This window comes from Panthera onca, chromosome C1 (genome assembly GCF_046562875.1).
Source record: "Panthera onca isolate mPanOnc1 chromosome C1, mPanOnc1 haplotype 2, whole genome shotgun sequence".
NCBI classification, from domain to species: domain Eukaryota; kingdom Metazoa; phylum Chordata; class Mammalia; order Carnivora; family Felidae; genus Panthera; species Panthera onca.
In genome coordinates, this window is record NC_138346.1 from 45,109,586 (window position 1) to 45,126,565 (window position 16,980).

At 35.8% G+C, this 16,980-nt stretch overlaps 1 protein-coding gene across 9 annotated transcripts in view; it reads right to left on the reverse strand.

Annotated features, from left to right (window-relative positions):
- PMS1 (PMS1 homolog 1, mismatch repair system component) overlaps positions 1 to 16,980 on the reverse strand; it is a 98,572-nt gene that overhangs the window by 48,636 nt on the left and 32,956 nt on the right. For all 9 annotated transcript variants that reach the window (XM_060622362.3, XM_060622360.3, XM_060622361.3 and 6 more), the window contains one exon: positions 11,804 to 11,967. In XM_060622362.3, coding sequence (XP_060478345.1) covers positions 11,804 to 11,967 — 164 coding nt within the window. The remainder of the gene's footprint in view (positions 1 to 11,803; positions 11,968 to 16,980) is intronic.

Sequence of the window (16,980 nt, forward strand, 5' to 3'; positions counted from 1 at the left end):
CAGATATGTGAAAAAATGCTCAATCTCACTAATCATCAGGTAAATGCAAATTAAAACCACAATGAGGTATCACCTCACACCTGTCAGGATGGCTATTATCAAAAACTGAAAAGATAAATATTGAGGAAGATGTGGAAAAACTGGAGCCCTTGTATACTATTCATGAGGATGCAAATACTATGGAAATAGTATGGAGGTACCTCAAAATATTAAAAACAGAACTACTATATGATCTAGGAATCCAATCTCATGACAGAGTATTTATTCAAAGGAATTGAAAGCAGGCTCTGAAAGTGGTATTAGCACTCACATTCAGTGCAGTATTACATACAACAGCCAGGATGTGGAAACAACTTAAATGTCCACTGACAGATCAATGGTTAAAGAAAATGTTGTATATCCATTTGATAGAATATTATTCAGCCTTAAAAAAGGAAATTCTGTAATATGTGACAACATGGAGGATTCTTGGGGATATTATGCCAAGTGAAATAAGCCAGTCACAGAAAGACAAATACATGATTCTGCTTATATGAGGCATTTAAAATAGTTAAGTTCATTAAATCAAAGAATGGAATGGTAGTTATCCAGGGGATGGGGGGGGAGGGGAAAATAGGGAGTTACTAATGAATGGGCATCAAATTTCAGTTAAACACAATTAAGTTCTAAAGATCTGCTGTGTAACATTGTACCTCTAGTCAACAATATTGCACTGTATACTAAAAAGATTAAGAGGTAGCTCTCATGTTAAGTGTTCTTGACAAAATAATGCTTAGAAAGAAAGAGATAAACACCAAATCCAGAGATTCTGAGCTTCTAATACTCCCATCAGCTGGCTCCTGGTGTTTCCCTGATGGTACTTCTCTTCCCAAGCATCCTGTTTTATTCAGGCAAATGTCCTGGTGATAGATAACCTTATTTTCTAATTTTATGCCTTTTGAGAGAGGGAGGGAGACAGAAATTGTATGCCCGCATAGGGGTGGGACAGGTAGGGGGGAGAGGGAGAGACAGAGAGAGAGACAGAGAGAGAGAGAGAGAGAGAGAGAGAGAGAGAGAGAGAGAGAGAGAAAATATCTTAAGCAGGATCCATGCCCATGCCCATAACACAGTGCAACACGGGGCTTGATCTCACAACCGTGAGGTCATGATCTGAGCCAAAATCAAGAGTTGGAGGCTTAACCAACTGAGCACCCAGGTGCCCCTTGTGCCTCTTTTTAAAAACAAGCAGTAAGTTTTGGGGCACCTGGGTGGCTCAGTCGGTTGAGCGTCTGACTTTGACTCAGGTCATGATCTCGCGGTTTGTGAGCTCGAGCCCCGCATCGGGCTCTGTGCTGACAGCTCAAAGCCTGGAGCCTGCTTCAGATTCTATGTCTCACTCTCTCTCTGCCCCTCCCCTGCTCATGCTCTGTCTCTGTCTCAAAAATAAAAAAACACTTAAAAAAAAAAAAAAAAAAGCAGTAAGGTTTAAAGCTAACAACGAACATCCAACTTGGAGATGATTAACTTTCCTTTCTTAATTGACTAGTTACCAAAACCTTTATTGATGAGGTAACAATAACTTCACTTCAAAACCTCATTTTTTGTTTGTATTAGATTCTTTTTTTTTTTTAATTTTTTTAATGTTTATTTATTTCTGAGACAGAGCATGAGTTGGGGAAGGGTGGAGAGAGAGGGAGAAACAGGATCCGAAGCAGGCTCCGGGCTCTGAGCTGTCTGCACAGAGCCTGATGTGGGGCTCGAACTCACAGACCGCAGACCGCGAGGTCATGACCTGAGCCAAAGTCGGACGCTCAACCAACTGAGCCACCCAGGCGCCCCAGTATTAGATTCTTTTTAAAGTGAAATCAAAATTATGTCAGAGTAATACATGAAGGTAACTACATATTAAAAGTGAAAGTCAGATACACCCATCCAGGGATATAAAAGGGATGTAGCATTATCATTTTCCTAGGCATGTAAGTTAAATAAATCAGATACCCTCAGATCTTTTGTGTTCATTTTCCACATGCAGTCAACCAGTCTCATTGATTCTTCCTTATAATTGCTATCACAGACACCCTTTGCTTTCTTTGTCAATGTATTTATCCTTATTCAGGCCCAAGGTGCCTGGACTTTTGTTACAGCTTAAAGCTGTAACACTTACTGCTCAAAGCCTCCTACAATTCTTTCCTGCACACTACTGCCAAACTAATGTCAGAGTTAACACCTTGATCATTTCCCTATTCCCAATTTTCTATTAAAAAGAAACAAAAAAGACTCAGCCTAGCATTCTTTTATATTCTTTTTATATTCTTTTATAATCTAGCCTCAAATTATCTTTCACTTATCTATCTTCCTCTACTTCTCTATATAAAATACCTGACTCACCTAAACTGATTTAACTGCCTCTAAATGTGCTCTGTACTTACCTACCTATACCTTTTATCTTCACACTATTTCTCTACCTAGAATGACTTGATCCATTTATCCATATTAGCAAATTCTATAATATAGACTCACCCACCTGGGGCGGGGGGGGGGGGCCTAGATGAAATTACAAGTTGTGTCTACTTCACTACAGGTTGTGTCTACTTCAATAATATCCACATCGCCTAGAGACCAAAGTCAGCCCTCCCTTTTCTCAGACTTTCTATGAGTTCCCCAGAAGGAAAAGGAAGTGTTTCAGGTCTAAGAGCCGATACTTGCTATTTTGCTACCTCTCTGTTCCAGTTGCTGTCTTTAATCTTTAGTGACCTCATCAGCCTGTATCATAAGTGCTTAACTACCTACATTCACAATTTAGTATGCACTAGTGCCACTCATGTGATGGAGCACTCCTGTCCTCCATGCTCTGAACCCTTGATTACATTCATTTACCACCTATTTTTTTTGAGCACCTACATGAAATACTACTGTAGGCTCTAGGAGTACAGCAGTGAGACAGTAGTAAAACACCTTTCCTCTCATGGAAATTATATTCTAGAGAAGAGAAAGAATAAATCAAGATAAGTACAATATATAGCATATTAGATGGTTATGAGTTTTAAGAAGAAAAATAGAGCAGGAAAATGTGTGTGGGACAGGGGAAATGACTGCAATTTTAGGGTGGCTAAAGAAAGCCTGAGAAGTTTTAAAAGATGAGATTGAGCCAAATGTATACAAAAATGTTCTAGGCAAAGGAACTACAAACACAAAGGTCCTGAATTGGAAGTATGACTAACAAGTTCAAGGAACAACAAGGAGGCTAGTTCAACTGAAACAAAGTGAGTAAGAGGAAAGAAATAAATGACATCAGATGAAATGGTGAATCAGATCATCTACAAAAGGGAAGCAAACTACAGGCCAAGGGGTTGATTGCCTTTAAATTTTCCTTTTGAAGTTTTCCAGTCTGTGGCTGCTTTCATGCTACAAAGGCAAAGCTGAAGAGTTGTAAGAGACTGTATAGCCCCCAAACCCCAAAATATTTACTATATAATTCTTTTTTTTAAACAAAGTTTACTGACCTAGATGTAAAATTGATAGGCCATTTACAAAGGCTTTGATTTTACTCTGATATGGAAACTCATTAAAGAGGAGTTGCATGATCTGACTTACATTTTTACAGAATCACTCTAGTTATTGGGCAGTAAACAGACTTAAAACAGCAAAGAAGGAAGTGGAGAGATCCAATTAGGATACTATTAAAAAAACCCAGGTGAGAGATGATGGTGGCTTGAACCACAGTGGTAGTCACTGACATAGTGAAATCTGGTTAGGTTTTACATATATTTTGAAGGTAGGCCTACAGAATTTACTCTTCAATCAAAGTGAAAGAGAATCAATAGTCAAGGATAATCTTAAGGCATTTGGTTTGCCACCTAGAAATACAGAATTCTCATATATTGATGGGAAAGGCTGTGGAAAAAGTTCCAGAAGAGGAGATACAAAGCTCAGTTTTTGACAAGTTAAATGTGTCAAATTATCATTACCAAATACACAGAGGATTTCTGGGTGGTAATCGGAGTTTGGAGTTCAGGGGAGAGTTATAGAATGGAAATAAAAATTTAGGAGTCATCAATGGATAAATGATATGTAAAGTCATTTGAATAAGAACACTATGAAAATGTGTATATATACACATACACATATATACAAGAGAGTAAATTGTAGGACACTAAAAGTTTAGAAGTTAGGATATGAAATGCAACTAGAGGACTGATGTAGAAAGAGAGATAGGAAAAAAACAAGTTGTGCAGACTTAGAAGCCAAGTTAAAAAGTGTTTCAAGGATGGGAAGATCAACTGTGGCAAATGCTAACTAAGATAAGGACTGAGAAGTGACTACTGGATTTAGCAATGTGGAGGTAAATGGTCCCTGACAAGAGCAGTTTTGGGAGAGTGGTAGAGAAAAACTGAGAGAAAATAGGTTCAAGAGAGAATGGGAGGACAGTAACTGGAGAAAATGAATAAAGACAACTATTTCTAGAAGAGGTGCCCAAGTCAGCTTTTCCTAGGAACGTGGGGAGTACATCTATAGTGATGGAAAGGAAGGCTGATGTATGGACACAGCTGCAGATAGGTGGATAGATTTGTGGAAGTCCTTTCCTGATTGCCTCAATTTTCTCACTAAAATAGGATGTAAGGTCAGATGACAGTGAAGATGGAAAAGAAGGTGTTGGCTGTCTGAGGACAGGATAGATGAAATGGCCATTTGGGACCTTGCCAATCAATGTGTAGTTCATGGACAGCAGCAACCACATCATTTGGAGGCTTGTTGAGAATGTACAATCTCAGGCCCTTTCTAACTTACTAAATCAGAATCTGCATCCTGAAATCCCAGGTGATCTACATACACATTACAGTCTGTTTAAAGCACTGATGTAGGAGATCAGGAGAGAAAAATGCACTAGAGAAACACAGTATGACTGCCAGGCAGCACTAAAATTAGTGATCATGAATTTAAAGTCATGATGGGTGTGTATTTTCTTCTACAACATTCAGCTTGGTTCAGGCACCAAGAGGACAAAAAGATGGCTTTCACCAGGATTTGGTTAGTCAAACAAGCACAGTTCAGTGAGAGAGAAGCAAGAAACTAAGGGAGTACCCAAGGACAGCATGGTAATTATGGACCTTATAATTTAAGCAGAGAAATGAGGAAAAAATGGATAAAAAACAATTAAAAGATGGTAGGATCAATGGATCCAGTAGAGTCTGAAGGTTGCTGGATGGAATAAGCTGGGGACACAGGAGGTCATGGTCAGAGAGTGAAATACTTAACAATGAAATTATGGAGGAAGTGGTTTTTGGCAATAACAAAGTCTATGGTATAGCCACTGATTTAATAGCTACAGTAGGGTGGAAAGAACAATCACTGGAGAAAAGGTAAAAAATTTGAGAAGCTAGAAAGGACTATGAGGATACTGAAATCACAGAGTGATAGTGATCTAGGGATCTAAAGACATGAAATTAAAATCTGAATGAGATTTTGGGTTGGAGAGAAAAAGGAATGGTCTGGAAGTTGCAATGAGGAACAAGGAAGTGAGAAACAGATGAGAGAAATCAGTCACCATTTGAAAGGGCTGCAGAGGATATAGTGTTCTCAGGGAAAGTCAGATTCCAGAGCAAGAAAAGGCTAAGGACACAGAGGATTTTACTTGTGACTAATCATGAAATGGGACATTTCAGGACATGGGGATGTGTAAGAGACAAATGATTTGGATGAGAAAAAGAGTCCAGGGTGATAAAGAATGAGTTGAGAGACTCAGCCTTCTTGAGTTGATTGACATAAAAGGGAATAGAAACATGATGAGATTAGGGCTGGCAGTCCCAAAGCACTTCACAGTTGCAAGACTTTGACTCTTAAGGGAAAGACTAGAGAGGTCTTGCCAGGATTGAGAGTTCTGGAAATACCATCTGACACATACAGATAAAAGCATGGAGGAGAGAGAGATGGTCTTAAAGATTCCCTGTTGGTAACTACCAATGGACATCTACACCTCACTGCTCTGGGCTCTCATCTGGCTCCTATCAATAAAAAAACCTAAGGAGAAGTTTTGCTTTCTGTCCAGATCAGATACCTTCACTTACTCATAGGGTTTTTTTCAGAAATTCTGCTGACCCTCTCCTGCCTCACCATCTACATTTAGTATGGAGCTGAATTCCAGCTATAAAGAGGTTTTAAGTTGATTTTCATGAAGCTCTTAGGCTTTAGGCAAGTTCTCTAAACATTTTGTTACAGGTAAAGTGACATTTTATCTATTCAGAGCAAGAAAGAACTCTTGTTCATGGGGGTCAGACCTATCTCCACACACACTGATCTACACCAGCATCAGCTCCAGTCCAGCCAAGACATTTGTTAAACATCCACAGAAAGATACAGATCAAAATACATCCACCATGAAGTCTTCCTTGACTATTCTAGCCTGAAGTAACCTTTCCCTTTTCATAGTATTTACCAATATCATTTGATAATCAGTAACTTTTCATTATTCTTTTCATCTATTTAAACGTTCATACACTTTCACATCTTCCTCACTTATTCTGTAAACTCCTATCATGTAATTATTCCATAGGCTATCACATAATTATTCCATAGCACATACTCAAAGCTCTGTATCTAGTAGCTGTGGAAAAGCTATAGCAAAGGAGAATAAATATTGCATTAAGAGCTAAGAGAATTGAACTTTAGCTCATCTTATGCTACATTAAACATTTAAGTTATTAGGCAATCCACTCACATGGTCACGTGAAGATAAAATGGGAAGGGATAGGGATAAAAATACTCTATTTGCTAAAAGGTTTAAGACAGGACAAAAAAGATTTTCAGTGGTCTTTTCTAGATGTAAAGACCTAAAAATCTAGGAGGCATAAATGCTTATATTTTGTGATTTGATATATAAATCACCTTCTTAGAACTTCTAAGTGATGGAAATGTGAAGCTCCAATTTTTTAAGAAATGAAGTGCTTAAGATTTATGTAGACATCCTTAAAAATCAAAGAGGTTTAGAGTTGAAAAGGACCTTAGAGATCATGTGATCAACTTTTACTGGCCTAAGCTCAAAAAGCTAGATTTGTGCAGAATTCTCTGGAAATTACTGATCAGAAGAGAAATCTACTGTTTTGAAGTAGAGAAATGTATTAGGATAAATAGTAACTGTAAGATGTATTTGGTTAGAGAATTTGTAAAGGAATAATCATATAGTTCCATTTAACTAAGTTAATAGAAACAAAATATATTAAATTGATAACTTAAAGACTATGTCCCTGTCAAGTGTTTCCCTCTCACTGTCCCTCCATGCAATCTTTATGTATTTCCTAACTAGTTCTAATGAAGACATATCAATGACTTACATGCCAAGAAAAGAGACTAGAACAGTATATATGAATACAAGTGAGAATATACTCTGTAAATATCTAAGAGGTCACTGAAGAATCTAAAAGGATGAATCCTCATATTTATAAAATGAATCCTTTTTTGAGGATTCATCCTATTGGATTCTCCAGTGACACCTGTTCTGAAAGAGGCCAGAGTGTTCAAAACTGGAGTTTTATAAATTTATGTGATTTTGATTTTAGCACCATGTATTTCATTTAGTATTTTACTGTGTGCTATGCACTGAGTATTAAGGGGAATATGAATTAGATGCAGTTCTCCCTCCCACAAGAGTCTGCTGAGAAGGAAAGACAGTACACAAATCATTGCCAACAAAGCAAAAATGACATAATAGAAATATGCAAATAATGTTACAGAAGAAGACGAAGAATAACTATGTCTTGCTGGGGATAGGGGAAGAATTCAGAGATTCCTTCAATATGGATAGTATGGATAAACATCGAGATAAAAAATAAACTACAGTAGGGGTGCCTGGGTGACTCATTCCACTGAATATCTGACTATTGATTTCGGCTCTGGTCCTGATCTTAACGGTTCGTGAGATCAAGCCCTGTGTTGGGCTCTGTGCTGACAGCACGGAGTCTGCTTGGGATTCCCTGTTTCCTTCTCTCTCTGCCCCTTTCCACTCATGTGTGTGTGTGTGTGTGTGTGTGTGTGTGTGTGTGCGCGCGCGCTCTCTCTTTCTCTCAAAATAAATAAAAAATAAAAATAATAAATAAGCTTAAAAAAAACTACTATAAAATGTGACTTATGTATGTCTTTCATCTTTTCTATATAATAGTTAACAGAAACTAGGTGAAAAGTAAAAGAATATAATAAAGAAAAAAACAGAACCATTTAAAGAATTTAGTTATCATTAATTTGCAGGCAGCAAAAAAACAAAACAAAACACAACATCACCAAAAAATCCCAACCAACCAATCAAGACTGATAATCAACCTCAAGCTAACCTGAAAACTATATCTGAATGGACCTCCACCTTCATTAATTAAAAACAAAACAAAACAAAAAACAAAACCCACTCAAACTTTCAAAGTTGGAACTAGAAGAAAGAAAGGGAATTTAAGGAAAGGGCATTTGAACTACAGTCTTGAACTGGAATTTCCTGTTGACTATACTGCCTCCATAACCTTGCTTGGGATGTGGGTAATACTGGCCCAACTGTGGACTTTTTCTTGATTCCTCATATAGTACAGCTGAAACAAAACTGAGACATTTAACAATATTTGTGTAAAAGGCTTAAGAGTTGAAAAAAAAATAATAATACAATGAACAAAGAGAATATCATGAATGTTGGGGATACATATTATAAACTACTACTTTTTAATCTTCAGTTTATAATCTAATAAACATGTCCCTTCTTTCTCATTCTTGGTCACCCCCTTCCTCCTACATCTTCAGCCACCACCACAAAAGAGTACCCTCCTAGCGACCCAGAAAACTATGTCAAGAGAGGAAGCCACTACACACACTACCAAATCTCTATGGCCAGTTTTCTGGGTTTCTGTTTCCAGCTAAGGTCCTGCCTCTTCCCAGATTGACTGATGCCAGAGATATTCAACTCTTCAAAGCTGTGTCATCATTCTTCCAGACCTTAAAAATAAACTGATCCCAATAAGCTTTTAGACTAATGTGACATGGAGGTAGGGTAGGTAGATGGAAAGTCACTCCTTAAATTACTATTCTCTTGTAACAGTTAAAACCTTCTCGTATCAATGATAATCCAATTCAGCTTTTCAATACTGTGGGCCTCTAATTATCAAAACAAAATTCAATTCAAAACAATTTTTACAACCATAAATAGTATTTTAGTCAGAAGAACACATTCACAAAAACCAACAACCATGAAATATGAAAGTACCCCTTATTTGAAATCACAATTTAACATTATATTCTAAACTAGTCGTCTACAGAACTATTCATGCATATATGAAAGAGCTAGAATACTAAATTGGTTTCATATAATCACACTGAGAAAATTTTTTAGTTCTAGGAAATAACTACATTATAAATGAAAATGTACACAGCAGGACTTCACAGGAATTCAGTTATTACAACTAAAGCTGAAGATTATAGTGCTTGTTTAAGGAATGGCTCTAACATTTCTCCAAATAATATCTACTTTAAATAAAGTCACTGAATCCACTTGTAAATTATTTCCCTTTGGCTGTCTCATTATTCAATACGCTTTCAAGGAACATGGTGATGAAAGAAGAAAAATACCTCTTTCTAACATAACCATACTGGCAAGAACATCAACATTATCAGTATTCAAAGAATGTCTTGGCAGGTTAAACCTTCATAAAAAGAAGGAACACTATCTAATCCAAGATGTCAAAATAGCAATAGTACTTCTCATATTATGTGCAATATGATTGTTTGTTTATAAAGCAGAAAAAAATTTCAAGAAAAGATGTCAATATAGTCATTTTTAAATTTCAAGCAGAGGCAAAAAATTCTTCCGAAAAGCACATAAATAATGATAAACATGTTTAAAAGAAAAAGGCTAAGAGGAGAGCAGGACTCAATGTTCAAAGAGATTTATGATATGTGCCACTGCCATTCTGGGAGGTTTAACAATATATTTCAGCATTTGAGGCACAACAGCACTACTAAGAAAGAAAAAAGTGGCACAATAATTTGTACTAAGAGAAGGAAGCTTGAAGACAGAGTGCTTGTTCTAATTCAGTCCTTGATCTTGTGTAATAATACTAATACTTAATTTTACTGTAAGATTTTTGATAATCTCACATTATTTTCATGGTAAAATACTCTCAGCATACTCTTTAGGATTTGAACTGAATCTGAAATTACTGAAGGCTATCAAGGGACTTGTGTTTATTCAATGTAAGTTCAGATGTGCTGTCCTCAAAAAATAATAAAATGCAGCATATTATAAAATACTACCTTCCATTCTCAAAAGATAATGCCTGTACTGGTGATCGTACAGTGGTTGGAAAATAATATAAACTTATCCAAAACTTAGAAAATATATATTTGACTTTAAATACTCATTTCTATTACATGAGGCAGAAATCTTGTTTTATTCTATTTTCTTATTGTTGCTTTTCTTTAAAAAAAAGAAGTTCCTATCTTCATATTTTACCTTTTTCATATGTTTTCCCTTCCCAATCACTTTCTTCTGTCCTTGATCTTTTCTTAACTTGGGTATATTCAGCTTTTAATTGCTAAATGTCCTTTGGATAAAGAGGTCATAGGGTTATTTATACTACCGGGATGAGCCTCCATCTATCAACATCCTGAGGAATCATAGCATGGTAGAGCAGGAAGAGATCTCAAGGTATCATGTGGTTGAGTTCTATGGTAGCAGGAATAGGTGGCTGACTAATCTTAATGTTTTTCTTTCTTTTCTGTTTTTTTTTTAAATGACCAAAGATTTTGATCATAAATATTCCACCATGGTTTGGTTTAAGACAGAATCATCTTAATAACAAGTAAAAAGACACAGAATAGAAAGAATGCTGGATGAAAAAGGATTCTGACCCCAGTACTACTAATTACTGTAAAGTATATAACAATTTCTTTGATTACTCTGAGCTTTAAGTTCCTCCTACAAATAGAAATAATGCTGCTTAACTTACAAAGTTATTAGTAAGTGTTCTGAAACCTGGAAAAGAACTATATATACAAAAGGTATTAAAATGAAAAGACAAGACAGCAGAGTGGAAATAGCCTGCAGTCTGTAGGCATGTTAAGTTTCAAATCCCATCTCAACAATTTACTAGCTGTGCAACACAGAGCAAAGTATTAAACCTCTCTTGAGTTCAGTCCAGAGGACAATGGTAAATTGATATGTCTACTTCACTCAGTTGTTGCTGTGGATCATAGGAGTTTAATGTACCTAGGATATGATGTTGTAGCATTGTGTAGGGCCTCAATAAATGTTAACTCTCAACTCCCCATTGGGTTTCCATACTTCTGCTTTCCTCTCTTAAATATTCAAGTGCACATGTGGAATTTTATGAAAAACAGAATAATCAGAAAATACCTTTCATTCTATCAAGATTCATCACGCAACAAGAATTTCTTAATCAGCCTCACTTGAAAACTGGGAAGAAATGAGGTAGTTTCCTTTAAAAAACAAAAAAAACTCTTCCAAAGGAGAAACAGTTTGTAATAGAAGGTGAAAAATGTCACTAAATTGTGAACTCCTTAAAGGAAAAGAACAAGTCTTATACATCTGCATATTTAGGTAGCACTCAAATATTTCTTGGATGTCTACTGGCAAAATCCCTGATCTCAGAAATTATGAAAGGTTCAATCAGATTTCATCTAGATGTCAGATAAGAAAGTAAAGAGGTTCTTTATATAATAAACTAAACAAATTGTGGACAAATTTTTGCAAGAAGACTTTACATATCTGATTTTGATAAAATTGTGCCTTTATAATATCATATACCAAAAAATCTTATAGAAACATAATAATACTTACCTTGTTATGTATAAAAACAATCCTTAAGTCAGGTTTAAGTATACCATAGCTTATGAGGAGATCCTGGATCTTTTTTATTTCATCTTTACATTTTTTAGCAGTTGAGTAAAACTGCTTTCTTACAGGTAGATTCTTAAACAATCTTAAAGCAGTTACAGTTGTACCTGTTGGCAGATAAGAGGAAAGCACATTTAGATGTGAAAAGAACTTCACACATCTTCAAATCTGTATACAATATATTCAACCCCTTCTATCACTGAAGGCCAGTCCTCTCCCAACTCCGGGAACCCAAGGTGGCTCAACTTTGCAACTTATTCTGATCCTCTGCTAGACTCCTCTATTTGTAACTGGACTGACTTGGCTAAGTATTATCTCTTCTGTGTGATCTAAACAAGAATAATCTGATTTCTACCACCACACAGAAACATGGGCTCACCAGAATGCAGTATCTTAATAATTTGCTGGTATTCAAACCACCTGGAATGATGCTTAGTCTGCACCTTAAAATACAATATATAGGTGGTATAAGGCTAAAATATAGCAAATGTGATAACCTTAATTACTACACTAAAAATTCTTATCTGAAATAATGTCTAATTGTCTGGTTTAATTTCATCTTCTGAACAACAAATATTCAAAACACAGTATAATCTAACACAAAGATTTTCTTTTTACTAGTGTAGTAACTAAAAAGTTGAATTAAAGTATAAATATTATAATGCTTACATATCAGATTAATAACCAGCTTTTGTTAAACACACACACACACACACACACACACACACACACACACACAATTAGGCCTGGATATTTTCTCATTACTATACCATAAATCTTTGTTTTTTAAACATTGAGGAACTTTTAAAACTACCAGTCATGAGCTAATCTCAACTTAGTAAATCAATCCTCTCATGTGATTCTAATGGCTGTACTGCCAGGGTTGAGAAACAAAGCACTGAGAAGTAAAAAAATCAATTTAGTGTACAGTTTTCAACTTGGCATTACTGACATTTGTTGAGGGGGCTGTCCTGTGCATTGTAGGATGTGTAATTGTATCTCCGGCCTCTACCCATTAGATGCCAGCAGTATCCAACTCAGTCATGACAATAAAAATGTCTCCACACAATGCCAAATGTCTCTTGGGAGGCAAAACTGTCCTTGATTGAGAATCACTGATTTAGTATATATAGCAACTAGTATTTTTTTAAAATTAAATAAAGTCTAGAATATACTAAACAAGAGCAGAAAATAGAGTGCATCACACATAGTAAGAGTATATACTGCATCAAGAATTTTTTGCTTTGATTAGATTTGTATGATTAAAATGTACTATGTGAACGAAAGTCAGAAAGGCTAAAAGTTGCTGCAATAGGTCAATCTTTGACCTACCGCTCACAAAAAAGAACAAAACAGAATGGCAATCATGAGGAAAATATAAGACTTAGAAACCCTAGCATAAAATCAGGAGTTCCAGGAAGAGAAAAAGAAACAAATACAGGTTTAACTAAACAGAAGAAAATTTTCTTGAGTTAAAGTCTTTAGTACAAATTTCAAGAGCTTACTACAAGCAGGAATATTTGTGTGTGTGTGTGTGTGTGTGTGTGTGTGTGTGTGTGTGTGTGTGTGTGTATGGAGAAAGAGACACCACACTTCCACTGGAAATCCTAAATTTTAGGATTAATTTAAGGGCAAGGAAAAAATTTTAGAAACTTTCAGAGACAGTAAGTTCCTTATGAGGAAATGTTAGCATCAAATTTCTTAACTATAACACTAGAAGACAATCTACAAATGATTGAGGGGTAATTAAGAAACTTACACCCAGTAGGGCTATGTATAAGGATAAAATGAAGACACTGCAAGGATTCAGAAGTTCATTCCCCAAGTACATTTTATTAAAACAGTGGTGGATGAGCACTAGCCAAATGAGAATTATATCAAAATAGAAATTTTATGACAGAAGAAGATGAGAAAATAAAATTGATAAGCAAAGAGTTTTAGCCAAATGTAAACATAATATGGCAACCTGGCTGGCATTTGCAATGTAACTGTGAAATAGGAATTATTGAAATGAAAGAGATGTAGGGGAGGGCCTAACAGTAGCATGAAACTGTTTTACACTATTATTAATAACACTGGATAACTGGAGTAAAGGGGTTGGGAATGAAAAGGGCTAAAGCTTATATGGACCTATATATTCTTGACTATGGCAAGTTCCTTTCCTACCAATGTTCTCCTTCTGGTGTGTCCTCCAACACATCATACTTATTTGCACCTCAGAACTTTTGCATATGGTGTTTCCCCTACTACCTTTTGCATGGCTAACTCCTTTATCAACTTTCAGATCCTAACCTAAGTATCACCTCTTTAAAGAATCCATCCCTGAATGCCCTATCAAAGACTGGTTCTCCCAAAGTGAAACCATGTTTTATTTCTTCCTAGAAATTATCAATATTTGAAAAAATTTGTGTCCACCTCCCCTTTTAGAATACAACAAGAAGCATAAGAGCAAATGATTATGTACCATGTATGACATTACAGCCCCAGCACCTCAATGACTAATAACCTACAGGCATTTAACAAAAAAGTTTTGAATAACAAATAGAAATGCATGCACAGAAATGAATGCATAGAAGAAAAAAATACAAATGTGGTAATAAGAATAAACCCCAAATTTGTTTGGACTGTTTTCTTAGTTATAAGGAACACATGGTGTTTTTATAATTTTTGAAACTTTATTTTATAAATATATACAATTTTTTTTATCTTAGGAAAAAAAGATCTTTGAGGGAAAAAAAAAAAACAAGGGAAAAGCTGTATTTCTATTTTGCTCACATTTGATGTTTTCCTGCTTCTTTTCTGTTGATCAGGTAAGTTCATCAGCATATTACGTTACTAACAATTTAATTAAAAATTTTTTTTGCTTTCCTCCATTTTTAGGTAGGTATTTTTTTGGCCTAAATTTAACATGTCACCTTCACACACAGAATTAAAGTCCTTGGAACACCATGGTATTTCTCACTTGTAACACTGTGGTGCTACATTTTCTGCCTTAGGAAAGTAAACAGGCTACTACCAAATTCACATTGAGGTGAAGTCGACAGAGATCAAGGAGTGCACATGCCCAGCAATCACAACAGGTATGCACTCTGCCTTCCTGCTAAACAAAGGACACACTCAGAGCAGAGTGTATCAGACCCTATCATCAGAGACCTCTTATGCCTTTTTCTCATTTCACTCTATGTTCTTTCTAGATATTTCCTCCACGCCCAAAGTTTCAACTACTACATGTATGCCAATGATTCTTGATCAAAGTTATAAGAAACACTATACTTTTATGAATCTCTGAAAAAGAAAATATATGCCAAATAATTCATGATACAATGCCTTAACAACAGTCCTGTGCAATACATGAATTGGTCCACACCAGCCTCTCACTGCTTAGATATTTCTTTTATCTATCCTCACTGATATGGCAATTTCCTCTTGTGTCTTCAATTTCAGTGCCTGGCATGTGATAGCAAACCTTTTGAACTTAACCCAGCTTTTTTCACTTGTGGCTATATTCTCTTTTTAGGTCTCACAAAGCATTTGTTGTTTTGCAAAAAAAAATATGAAACTGTTGTTTATTCTTGCAATCAACACATGAATTATCAATAATGCACAAAACTTCCCATCCAAAAAGGATTTGGGGAGGCCATTAATTACAAGCCATGACCTGTTTTTAGAGACGTCAAAATGAGAGAAAACACACATCTTAGAATTTACTAAAGATATACATATGAAACTGACAGCATTCAAGTTATAAATAAATGCTCACTCAATATCACCTGAATGTCCCAAAGCCACCTCAAATCAACCACACCCAGACCTGAACTCATTCTTTTCCTTCTTACGTCTGATACTTACACTTAATCCTCTTTCTCATATAACACTAACATCCAACAGTTTCCAAAGGCAGATACTCTAGATTTAACTGATTCTTCCCTCTCCCTCTTACTGCCAATATTGTGTAAGTCTTTTAGGCCTGTTCTATCCTAAAAATCTGTTTCAGATCTATGTCAAGTCCCTTTCCCTCCTTCAAAACTTAGTTCAAGATAACATTTCTTATAATAAGACATAGTTTATGGTAGGAGTTACAGTGTTCTAATTAATTTTATAAATACCATGACATTCACCCTCTACCTAAAAAGGTTCAGTGGCTCACTGCTGGTTATAAGAAATAAACTTTTACTTTCAGTTTTAGAAATTTCACTTGGTTCTTTTTTAGAGTTCCATTTCTCTGCTGAAATTGTCTACCTTTTTAGCAATTTTGACCATCTTTTCCTCTAAATTCTTTAACATAGTTGTTTTAAGTTCTTGTCTGCTAATTCAAATATGAGGTCATGTTTGTTTTCTTATATCAACTATTTTTTTCTCTTATAGATCCCATTTTCCTTTGTTTCTTAATATTTTTATTTTTGCCAGATATTGCATAGATACATAAGTAAATGAAAGAAAAATAGATACGTAAGTAGATATTTTCCCCCAGAGAAGGCAGTTTATTTCCTCTGTCAAGTAGCTAAAGAGAGAATCTCTTCAATATAATTAGGAATGTATCTGGGTTGGAGCTGAGCTGTCCCTTTATTTAGCTCTAGTTCACTTCTCGTTTCAAATGTCTTAAAGATGGAATGGGGTCTTTTCTTCTAGCAAGGTTTTGGGATCTCTAGCACTGCAAAACTTTGTCTCTCTAGCTCAGTCCTAATTTTCTTTATCACTGCTTACTAAGCGTAAGTCCTGATGAGATCTGGCATCTGAGGTGAACCAACTCTGTCTGAGGACCCCATCCTCCAATATCTCATGTCAGCTTACATATGGCTGTTAAAGAAGTTCAGCTGGTTCCTCCTAGGGCCATAAAAGATGCCTTGTTCATGGCAGACTTGTTCCTTTGCCCACCTATGCCCCCAGACTCAGTTAATGCTCCCAGGGATGCAAGTACTTTTCTTGTCTACTCACCTTTCTCTTGAACCTAACTCATTTAACTTCCTTTTTTGCCCTCCAAGTTTTTATTAAATTTTATTTAGCTAAAATACAGTGTAATATTAGTTTCAGGTACAGGATTTGGTAATTCATCTCTTACATACCACACCCAGTGCTCATCACAAGTGCCTTCCTTAATACCCTTCACCCATTTCATCCCC